At 42.6% G+C, this 12,270-nt stretch overlaps 1 protein-coding gene across 1 annotated transcript; it reads left to right on the top strand.

The window, feature by feature from the left end:
- The first annotated feature begins 6,392 nt into the window (after window positions 1-6,392).
- On the top strand, window positions 6,393-11,872 carry LOC148436257 (cell adhesion molecule CEACAM4-like). Its single transcript, XM_088465120.1, has 2 exons — window positions 6,393-6,474; window positions 11,505-11,872. The coding sequence occupies exons 1-2, from the start codon at window positions 6,393-6,395 to the stop codon at window positions 11,870-11,872; spliced, it is 450 nt and encodes a 149-aa protein (XP_088321246.1).
- Window positions 11,873-12,270: the final 398 nt, after the last annotated feature.

The raw sequence follows: 12,270 nt of genomic DNA, 5'->3' as shown, positions 1-12,270 counted from the left end.
TCCGTAGGTGAGCGAAGGCATCTAGAAATTTCTTCCGTAGGTGAGCGGGGGCATCTAGAAATTTCTTCCGTAGGTAAGTGAGAGTATCTAGACTGTCTTTCACCAAATTAAATCTTTATTGAAAAACTTAGGGTTCTCCCAGGATGAGGACCAAGCGATTGGTAGAGATGTTAAATGATTTGCTGGTGTTGGAAGCGCCTCTTGGGTCGGCGCGGCATATTATGCATATCAAGTACGGTGCCAATGCAACTAGGTATTGTGATTTATGGTTTAATATGACTAGGAAGAGTGTTAAACTGTTTCCTAGAATTAGTAGTTTTGATAAGGATGTATTAGATAATGTCCGGGAACACATCAGTCTGATGCGCTCCCGAGAGAAAAAGGTAAAATATTATGAATGTTTAAAGTTGTGGCAGCATGAAGGGGATGCGTGGCTTAAAAATGCGCAAGCGACGCAAACTAGCGTTGCAAGCGCATTGCCAGAAAATACATCCGCGACGCTAAATTGCAATACGGGTGAGCCGCAAAATGGCGCGCACGTGCGGCAAGGTAGCGTTGTGGAAGGTATTGCCAGCAGTTCACGCACACCACCTCCACCTTATGTGGATGGAGGTGCAAGTGCAGTTATCAAAAATACCCATAAAAATGTAACAAGCAATTTGTACCCTCTCTTAAGCAACCATAAAGAAAATGTTCATGATGTGGATGATGAGCCTATTGTAATGTCTGCCATTTCCCATGCTGTACAGATGATAGATGCTGCATCACCACAATCATGAGTGGTGCCGTCATCTCCATCAGTAACAGTAAGGGAAGTGTTAACACCCTCTGCACCCGTAGAGGAAGTTGTTCATACCATACGTAGCAGCAGCAGATTAAACCCCCAGCCAGGTAACAAGGTCAAAGGTAGCAGCGCTGCCAGTCTGCATCCCATTCGGACAATAACTGTTCCAAACGGAAATGCAGATGCGAACGGTGTAGTGCCCACGAGGGAAGTGGTGATGCATTGTCCTTGGACAAGAGCAGTACTAAATTCCATCATAAATGATTTCCACAATCCCAAAAAGGAACTAGCCAAATGTCAAAGATTTTTGAGTAATTTGGGTAGTTCTCATGAGCCAACTAATAAAGATTGGCGTGTGGTGTTAAGGGCCTGTCTACCACGTAATACCGACGTGACAAAATTTGTCACGGATTGTGTATTGGATGGTGACGTTCCCTTAACAGACCAAGTAAACCAAGATAATATTTCCCGCATCATAACTCAATTGGGTACATATTTTCCAGTAGTAGTTAACTGGAACAAAATTTTCACTATAAAGCAAAAGGAGAGTGAATCTGCAGAAGATTATTGCGACCGGGCTCTGCAGGCTATCACCCAGTACACTGGGTTAGAGGATATTAAAGATAGCACTCACCACAGGGGAATGATTGTCACTATACTCATGGATGGTCTTAAAGAAAATCTAAAGACCCGGGTTCAGACCTCACAACCTGGGTGGAGGGGAGTCACAATAGATACCCTCATAGAATCTGCCATAGAACATGATAAAAACATCCCAAAGAAGAGAGAGACCCAGAGCGAAAAACTAATGGCTGTCAGTATCCAAGCTCTGGAAGGAATGAAGGTAACATCACAGCCAGCAGACACACCTGCACCCACACACACCTACACCTGAACAGTTACACGTCCTCACCAATCCTACACCACTGCACGCACAGCCTTATCCCACTTATCGCGCACTACCACAAGTCCCATACTACCCACAAACTCCATACCCCCCACAAAATCCTTTCCTTCAATATCCTTACCCATACCCACCACCTTTCCCTCTTGCTCAAATCCCACAACAATATTTTCATCCAGCCCACTCAAAAACATGTTTTAACTGCAACCAAGTGGGACACATAAGTAAGTACTGCAAAGTAAAGAACACCACACATGAACACAGGTTTCCCATGGGTTCATAGGCAACCCCAGTATCTTCTCCGAGGCCTTATATGACTGTTTACAATCTTTTCAATCTGCCAATGGATCTGTTCTAATGTAAAATGTGGATGATTTATTGTTGTATTTAGGTCATGTTTAAATGATATTAAACTGTTGTGCTTTATCTCCCACCCACAGGACACAAGGTTGCTAAGGATAAACGGCAGCCATGCCAGGCTAAGGTCAAATACTTGGAATACTGTCCAACCCAGGGGTCCAGGCATTATTTAGAGCAGTAGCTATTAATAACAAGATTTAATTGCAGGAACCTGTATGCAGATACTATATCCCTAGAATTATTAAAAGTGATAGGGGGACTCATTTTACAGGTGACGTTTCCCAGAACACGTGTAAGGTGATGGTAATAACACCAAGATCATTCCAGATTATCATTTCTTTAATTGTCCCCCCTTTGAGATACTGTTTAAACAGGCAGCCTCATGTGAAAAAAAAATGATAATGATTAAGAGGTTATTGTACAGGGTCTGACTAAGATGACACAGTACAGATTCCAGTGCATGCACAGGGAAGTGTATAGGCAGTATGGGGCATTCGTAGACAGAGATCAGGAGGTAACAGAGGGGTGCCAAATCCGGCGCACGCAGAGGTAGCATGCTATGCGAGTGTTGCAGGTGAAAGCGGCTATACTCAGACATACAGCTGCTTAAATGGGAGGCAGTACACCAATGGAAAAATTACCCTGACAAAGGGCTGGTGCAAGTTTCAAGGTGAGACCGATGGTGTGTCTAAAGATGCACCAGCCAGTAATGCAGCATTGTACGATACTGCGAGTGGGCGTCTCAGTCCTTACGTCTGCATCAGTGTCCACCTCTGAATCAGGCCATAATCTTATCATCACTGAAATAAAGTGCTAGTTTTTCTGGCACTAATTAAGAAATTATTAGCACATAAGTCCTTGGAGTAATTCAAAATTAACTCCTTGTGTTAAGTGACACTTTCAAACTGGTGGTGAAATGACGAGTGACAGACAGATGTTGTCAATGGTCCTAGTCATTACTCACATTGGGGCATATCCAATTGCAACCGTAATTTTGAAAAACACAGCAGCGATGGGTTTTACCTGCAGCCATAAGGTTTTTCCTATCCATTAGGGTGCGTGATTTTTATCAAATTCTATTTCAACACCTCCAAACCAAATCTTATTTCTAAAATCTTTATTTTTCGGAAATATTGTCAGGACGTGCCTCTAAGACACTCCCCCATGACTAATTGTGGAAAGTTTCCAATTAGCTTAATTAGTCCAACAATTCCATGTAATTATTGTTTGTCAAAACTAAAAATGGCTTCAAATAAATCATCATTTTATATATATATATATATATATATATATATATACAATCGAATCCTGCACTCACATCAAGAATAATTCATCGGTGGGTTGCTATCCAAGATCAAATTTTAAACTGATCCAATTAATATCCACACAATATCCAGTCTCCAAGAAGTCATTCAATATGTAATCCAAAAATGACACAATTTATTCAGCATAATTTGTCCAAACGATTGCCATATAAATAATTTGTCGACGTTTCGGTTCGAATATGAACCTTTTTCAAGACCGGCAACAAATTGCAAAAATGCACCATGTGTGCATATTTCATATTACATCTAAAAATGAAACAACAAAGATATAATCAATATAAATTGAAAACTCAAATTACCAATAGATAAATAGAAAATACAAGACACAGTGACACAGTCTATCAGGCTCCATACAAAATCTGCACAAAAGACCAACCACATTAACACATACACGACTGGACAAGAAGATTATGTGTATATATATGTACACATATTAGCATTCCAAAAGAAAAAGCTAGGAGTATCACAGAACTCCAAATGCTGCAACGCAAAACCCAATCAGGGCTATGTTACACAATTGTCCCAGCGAGTGTGCATCATGGATACCTATACAGTTGAATATCAATGAAGTGTGCACAATCACATAAAGAAATATATATTATATCACAAACATAAGTGCTAACGATGACATTGCCACACAATCATTGATAGCCTAGAAACATTAAATAGTCAACCTTAGATACAACATCCAACTAAACAGCGAGCATATGACAAAAAGACGTGCGCTTACCAGGTTCAAATGAACACCACACTCCGCTATCTCCACTCATGGGCAACGTGGGACTCCGGTACACTAACACACACACACGTGTGTGTCCCCAACTGCTTGCAATCCCCCGGGTTGCCCAACTACGCATCCCGGCAGAAGTGGTCACAGACCAACCCCTGGTCACATGTTCCCTGTCAGGCCTGAAGTTCCCTACACTAGAGTCTGTCACCATCAGTCTGGGTGCGTTCCATAGGTTGCCATGTATACATGGTAAACGATCGGGGCATAGCGCACTCTATACTGACTAAAGTAACTCAAAGTTAATCTGCATATCTACTCACAGGGAGGGACACGGTTAACCATTCATTCTTTGGATAAAAACGAACATTTAATAGACTTAATCGCTATAGTACATTAATGTAGAGGAAGACAGATTATTGGAGCCTGAATAGACACAGTGTTAGATTCCATCCATGCTGTCAATACCAAGAAGAGATAAATGGAAACTCTACACATACGTCTACAATGGAAAAATATTAAAGCCTGAGTAAACACATTGGTATATTCCATCCTATAGTAACAATATCACAAAAACAGAGAGAAAAAAATATAAACACCACACACATCTCCTATGTGCAAAAAGAAAAAATGAAAAAAATAAAAAAAATGAAAAAAAATACAAGATCAACAATAAGAAAATCAACAATAAAAAAATATATAAAAATATATACAAAAATTAAAAATACACACTAATAGAACTTAAACAATAAACAGATACAAATAAATTAAATATATACATGTGGGTACATGCATGCCTTGATGTACACATGCATCCTCACATGTACAAATAAATATTTAAACATAAATCAAGTATAGATGTGCACAGATGTAACCGTGGTAGTAAGATAATATATTAATTCAACGTAAAATATAGAGTATATTTTAAACTAATGCAATCTACCACTGTGTCAAGACAAAAGTCCAAGGGAGGACTGAAACGTCGACTACTTATGATGGCTTTCTGTTAATAAAATCCTTTTTCTACAACTACAAGTCTGGTGAGTGCGCTCAATATGTTTCTATGCTTTTGGAGCTACTATGCCCGTTCGAGTCTGTGACCCCAGCAATGGTGATACAAAAACGTGAATGTGGACCTTTTTGCTTATATATATATATATATATATATATATATATATATATATATATATACACAAGAAATAACTGTCACTCCCAGTCCAAATACTCAGAGCAAAAACAGTACAGTAAAGCACTGTTTTTTCTCTGAGTATTTGGACTGGGAATGCCACTTATCTCTTGTATATATATGTGGAGGGATACCACACCCCAAGGTGAGCACCCCAGCAAGCATTTGGAAGGCTCTGCAACAAAGTGAGTGCCGGTATTTTTTTATGTTTTATATAAATTTGTGTTTTCATTTGAATCTAACCTAAAATGTTTTTTTAGAATTTTTTACATATTAATTTTTTTATTGACCTAAAATTACCCCGAAATCACTTTTTTTTAGAATTTTTATTTGTTTTATGCGTACAAAATTAAACAAGAAAATGTTTGACAAGAAAAAGTTTGTTTTTTATATTTTATTTTATTTTTGGGGGTGACAGACTGATTTTTTCTAATTTTTGCATGGGTATGTTTTCATAAAAATATTTGCACCCGATTTTTTAAAATTGAATACCGCAGGAATTGGGAGTGCACATACCCTAGGTGAAAAAATGGGCACGACATTAGTTTTCTCTGTCGCAAAAATTGCACTCTCAAATCGATATTACAAATTCAGTGATCAAGTATGAACATTTTAAGGCACTTACAAACCAGACAACATTCCAGGGCTGTAGCTGTGTTACAATGTTGGAGTAGCTATCTCCACTCTTCTGAAATCAGCATTTCTTTGCCATTTTTAATTTAAAACCCCCATCCACCTCTGATTACTCACTGTAGTGATCTGTACCTTCCATTTCTTCACATAAACTTTTACAGAAGAAAGTGGAGAAGGTGGCTTCTGGAGAGTGAATACTGAAGACTCAGAAAACATCTCCAGTGTTAAACTGTATGAGGGAACTCAACCTTCTCCATCTAATGAGATTGAAATTATATTTGCACTGCCCTGTATATACTATTCATTGATCTGGAAAGCTATCTCAGCAGGGCAGGCGTGGAGGAAGAGTAGAACTATAGATCACAGTACACAATGGGATCAGAGATCTTGGGCCAGAGTGCATGGGAAAGTTGGAATTGGAATTGTAAAATAAAATATAAAGCCTCTCTCTTAGGAGAGGCAGGAAATTCAGCATGAAAGTTCACACAGCAGTGGTTCAAGTAAAGACTGAACTTAAATTAAGTATCATTACTAGAATTAAGATATTAGATGGAGGCAAGTGAGATTAGAGTGGTGATGGGACAGTTGACAGTTGGTGAATGATTATTGGACGTATCGGGGGTTGGCTAGTGAAACCCATGCTCTCGCAAGCACTTTGTGGCCCTCTTTTGGTCAGGGACTGTTTGTGGGCATCTCTGTACAAATCCCAGGCACATCTGCATGGTGGATTGGTGGTCCATAAGTACAATTAGTTCTCCATCTTTGGTATTAATATAGTTGTCATAACCCCTATTCCAGTTATCGTGATACATCACTGAAATGGTTTCCCAGCGCAGATACAGTCAGGTGCATAGGGACATTGACAGAATTTTCATATTTTGGCCTCTATTCACCACCACAATGGCTTTGAAATGAAACAAACAAGATGTGCTTTAACTGCAGCCTTTCAGATTTAATTGAGGGTAATTACATCCAAATCAGGTGAACGGTGTAGGAATGACAACGGTTTCTATATGTGCCTCCCACTTTTTAAGGGGCCAAAAGTAATGGGACTATCAACTCAAAAGCTATTTCATGGACAGGTGTGGGCTATTCCCTTGTTATTTCATTATCAGTTAAGCAGGTAAAAGGTCTGGAGTTGATTCTCGGTGTGACATTTGCATTTGGAATCAGTTGCTGTCGACTCTCAATATGAGATCCAAAGAGCTGACACTATCAGTGAAGCAAGCCATCATTAGGCTGAAAAATTAAAACAAACCCATCAGAGAGATAGCAAAAACATTAGGTGTGGCCAAATCAACTGTTTGGAACATTCTTAAAAAGAAAGAACGCACCGGGAAATAATTCTTCTGTCATCCACCACAGTTGTTTTCCGTGGTCTTCCGGGTCTTTTGGTGTTGCTGAGCTCTCCGGTGCTAAGGGGTGTGCAGGTGCACAACCTATATGCATGCCAACAGTTAAAGACACATATATACACAGACACATATATACAGCTACACAAAAAGTTTCACAAACACACACATATATAAATTTATATATTTTTTTTTACACCGACACTATTGTACAGACACATATATACAGCTGCACAGACATATCTGCACACACACACATTTATATATATCAGCCATAACCTTACAGGTGAATAACATTAATTATCTTGTTACAATGGTACCTGTCAATGGGTGGAGTATATTAGGCAACAAGTGAGCCGTCAGTTCTTGAAGTTGATGGGGTTTATTTACAAAGTGTCTGGTTGTAAATCCGGGTGTTTCTGATCATATTTATGACTATGCCCAATATTTAAAAGGGCAATGCTTTTAGTAGCCGTGTCTTGCTAGGAAAAGCATCACCCTTTTACATATCGGGCATAAAAATGATCAGAATAGACCCCGAACTTTGAAGTAGGAAAAATGGACAAGCGTTAGAATCTCAGTAACTTTGACAAGCGTCAAATTGTGATGTTTAGACGACTAGGTCAGAGCATTTCTAAAACGGCAGCTCTTCCAGTATGCAGTGCTTAGAACTTACCAGAAGTGGTCCAAGGAAGGACAGACAGTAAACCAGCAACATGGTCATATGCGCCAAGGCTTATTAATGCGCATGTGGGATGAAGGCTAGCCTGTCTGGTCCTATCACACAGAAAAGCTACTGTAGCACAAATTGAGCAGGGGACCAGAATCAGAAGCTGTGCTGGCTTTTTCACAGAACACATGAAATTGCCATTGAGGCCAAAAGCAGGGAAGAAATGAGGAGATAGTGTCGGTCCCAGCTAATAAGACCTGTGGCAGTCGTAGGCATCATCGAAAAAAGGAGTCTGTTTCAGAGAAATCCCTCATTTGCTTGATAGGCGGCCTCAACAGTGGCCTCCTTAGGTGACGACACCTGTGGTAGCTCTCTACAGCTGCCTAGTGGTAGCGCCGCTGCTGCATCCAAGGATGCTAACAGCATCCATCTCTGAATCAGGACCAGAGTACACCCCTGCAACATGCCCGCAAAACTCCCATACAGGGGCCTGTGTGCAGCCTTATGGGCCCTCTCCTCTTCAGCAGAGCAGTAGACTGTGGCTTTGTGCCTGAGTCTACTGCACATGCGCAGGTCTCCGGGAACATGGCGTCCGTGACTTATTTCTGGGGACATCTTTACTGAATATGTGCAAATCACTGGGAAAATGTCCACAGCGTCATTTTCCTGGTGATTAAATTCTATAGAACTGGTCAACGTGGTACTCCTCTGGAGAGGTAAATATAATTTTTATATGAGTGCAAGATGTTCAGTGTGGGCCCCCCTGCACCCCGGGACCTGTGTGCAGCGCACACCCTGCATCCATTATAGATACGCCAATGCTCCCATAACATGCCTATCAGATGGAAGATCTTTGTGCATCTGCATAGCCACCTCCCAGTCACCGCCCAGGAACACCTATCATTTTCCAGAGTCTATGCATCTCAATTTATCCTGCATCTCTGTGCACACTGCACAGAGGGCCTGATTCAGACCCGCTCACGAGCGCAGGACGCTCACAAGCGGGTCGATTGTGCCCTACTGCGCATGCGCACGACGGAGGGAGCTCCATCGTGCGCATGCGTGAGACCCGGCGAGCGATGGGCTTCCCATGGGAACGCCTACCGTCTGAAGCCGGCCCCACTGACATCATTAGTGATGTCAGTGGGAGTGATTTTGGCTCTGATAGAACCAAAATCACTCCAGGGCTTGCGGCAGCGAGACCCTACTGCAGGGTCTCCGTAGCAAGCCCGATGGTTGCGATGGTCAAGACCATTGCGACCATCATCATGGACGCTCGCATATGCTGTGGGTGGTCAGGAGGCCGCTCCAAGTTGAGGGAGGAGGGCCCTGATTGAGAGTGAGCGCTCTGGTCAGAGCGTTCAGCTCTGAATCAGGCCCAGAGACCAAGTGACGCATACGCGGTGCAACTTTAGGGATTTAGACGGATGCACAGTCGCAAAAAAACATCAGCATTGTACCCAACTCAGCCCCTACATGTGGTTATATAGCATCAAAAATATATCACTAAAAGCAGTAGACAATCAATTACTTCTAGCCAGTCACTAGGAATTCCCTTCCCTGTATTAAACCTTTGGCATTATACAATGACACAAGGCTAATAACAACATAACTGTATAAATCACTCTGAAATGTCCTTATTTATCAACAAATGTAATCATGCAGTATTATATTATATTGTATTTGTACAAGCCTTGGTAACATCTGACTTTGTCCTATTACCCATATTTGCCTACTTTTGAAAAGTAGTTTCAGGGAGATTACACACTATAGTAAAAAGTGCGGCGCTAGATGTCTGACACCACCCAAAAGGCGTGTCTAGATCCACCTATGGGCGTATCTGTTGCCAATTGGGTGTGTTCTGGACCAAATTAAATTACAATTACTTTATGTAAATACTTGGCATGTGATACCAAAATATTCTGTATTACTGACATGGAGGCAAATTATGGCCCTCATTCAGAGCCATTGGCTATTTGCGGTCGTTCGTTTTCTAAAAAGGGGTGGCTATTCAAATGAACCGTTCGCACTTTGCGGACTGTTCACGCTTCTAAGTCTGAACGAGCGAGCAAAACATGCGAACGTAAATTTGAAAAATACGCCCCCTGGCCGCTCGCACCATACGTCATGTCCGCTATTTATTAGATTAATCGAGTACATCGACCAGCGTATGAACTGCTCGCTATTCTTGTGGTTGGTTTTTTCAACCACTATTTTGCGAGCAGTTCTGAGTTAAAAAAAAACAAGTGACGTGGTCAATGACGCTGCTGGATTAATTATGCACTCCCTTAAAACGCCCGTTTTGACCTTTAAGCACGCCTGCGATCGGATTTCCACTCCCCGTTTTCAAGCACCTTCCCCTGTTACCACCCACATACGCCTCATTCTGTCACTCAAAATAGCAGGCATTCGCTATTTTGCGAACACATGAATTTTGACCGCACTGACTGGTTCGCGCACGCGTATAGCAATCCGTACGCATGCGCAGTTGGGCAAACATCGCTCGGAGCGAACGAGCTGCCGCTTACGAGTGGCTCTGAATTAGGCCCTATGTCAGTACATTCCCATAGACACGGGCATAAGAGGGCCTTGCAAAAGGAAATGTGGACAAAATAAGAATCTGTTCCCCCACAACGATTCTAATTAAAATTCTTCAATAGATGACCACACAAATATAATAACACATCTTACTATATGCTGACACCCTAGCCCCCCCACTGACATTAATATGTCTCTTCTCTGCCACACTGACATTACTAGATCTCCCCCTACCACATTAACATTATCAGATCCCCCACACACACATAAACATTCACATTAATAGATTCCACCACCCACAAACATGCACACACACACACATTCCCCTCACCTCACCTCTCCTGCAGCACTGACACTGACCACAACAGATATAAAGGAGATTTTTTGGGCTCAACCTCTGAATTGTGAAACACTCACACACAGCTCCTCGGGCTCAGACAGCTCAGCATCAGCTCCTCCTCCATGTGTCCTCCTCGGGCTCAGACAGCTCAGCATCAGCTCCTCCTCCATGTGTCCTCCTCGGGCTCAGACAGCTCAGCATCAGCTCCTCCTCCATGTGTCCTCCTCGGGCTCAGACAGCTCAGCATCAGCTCCTCATCCATGTGTCCTCCTCGGGCTCAGACAGCTCAGCATCAGCTCCTCCTCCATGTGTCCTCCTCGGGCTCAGACAGCTCAGCATCAGCTACTCCTCCATGTGTCCTCCTCGGGAATGGCTGGGCAGAGAATGCTGGGAGCATCAGTCTCTCCCAGTAGTCTGTGTGAACTTTGGCTGGTGAGTCAGCTGCTCTGTGCAGGGGTGGACCCAGGAGGGATCTCTCTGTAGTAAACGGACTCCCTGACCCTGCGTCTACATCTGGACTCGCGCATGCGCAGTCCGGACTTTCTGCAGCGCTGTGAGGAAAGCGGGGGATTACATCTAGTTTGCGGGGTAGCGGGAGCTCCCACCTCAATTCGGGAGGCTCCCGCGGAATTTGGGAGGGTAGGCAAGCATTCTATTACCTGATATATGTTTGTTTCTCTTTCAGCTCTCCTCAGTCTGTGGATGGATTTGACTAGTGGGATGATTAATATTCAGCTGATCCCTCAGTATCCAGTGATCCAGGAATCTGTCACCCTGAGTGTTACTGAGATCACTGGGAGTATTGTGTCTGTCACTTGGTATAAAGGACTAAACACCAGTGCTGGGGATCAAATCCTCACATATATTCCTGATGTTACTCCCTCACTAATTCCTGGGCCTCAGTACTTCCCTCGGGCCAGGCCTTTACCTAATGGCTCATTACTGATCTCAGATCTCCATATAACAGACAGCGGTGATTACACAGTGCAAATACAGACAGAGAAACCACAAGAACAAGCCTCTGTGACCCTGTCTATGGTGAGTAACGTGTAGTCACTGTGCCAGGCAGATGTGTGATGAATAATCAGAGCCGTAACTAGACTTTTTGGTGCCCTGTGCCAGAAAGAGCATTGGTGCCCCCCTCATTTTTCAAAGGGACAAAATGCACCCAAAAAAGGGCCATGGCTTCATGGGGAAGGGCAAGGGAAGAGATAGGAAAGGCCAGGAGATGCTGGGGATGAAATAAGAGGAAGCTATAAGCAAGAATGATAATAAACAGAAATTTGACAGGCCCAAACAGCGCCCCTTGACCTGTGGTGCCCTGTGCGATGGCACCGGCCACACTACGCTAGCTATGGCCCTGTGAATAATGATTGGTGCCTTCTCTGTGTGCGGCTGCTGGGTACAGTGGTAGCTCCAGCTCTGCATATGTATATATTACATCAGCCCTT

The sequence above is a fragment of the Taudactylus pleione genome, unplaced genomic scaffold (genome assembly GCF_031769625.1).
Source record: "Taudactylus pleione unplaced genomic scaffold, aTauple2 ptg001862l, whole genome shotgun sequence".
Taxonomy (NCBI): domain Eukaryota; kingdom Metazoa; phylum Chordata; class Amphibia; order Anura; family Myobatrachidae; genus Taudactylus; species Taudactylus pleione.
The sequence above is the reverse complement of the archived record's forward strand: the minus strand, read 5'-3'. Positions and strand labels throughout refer to the sequence as shown.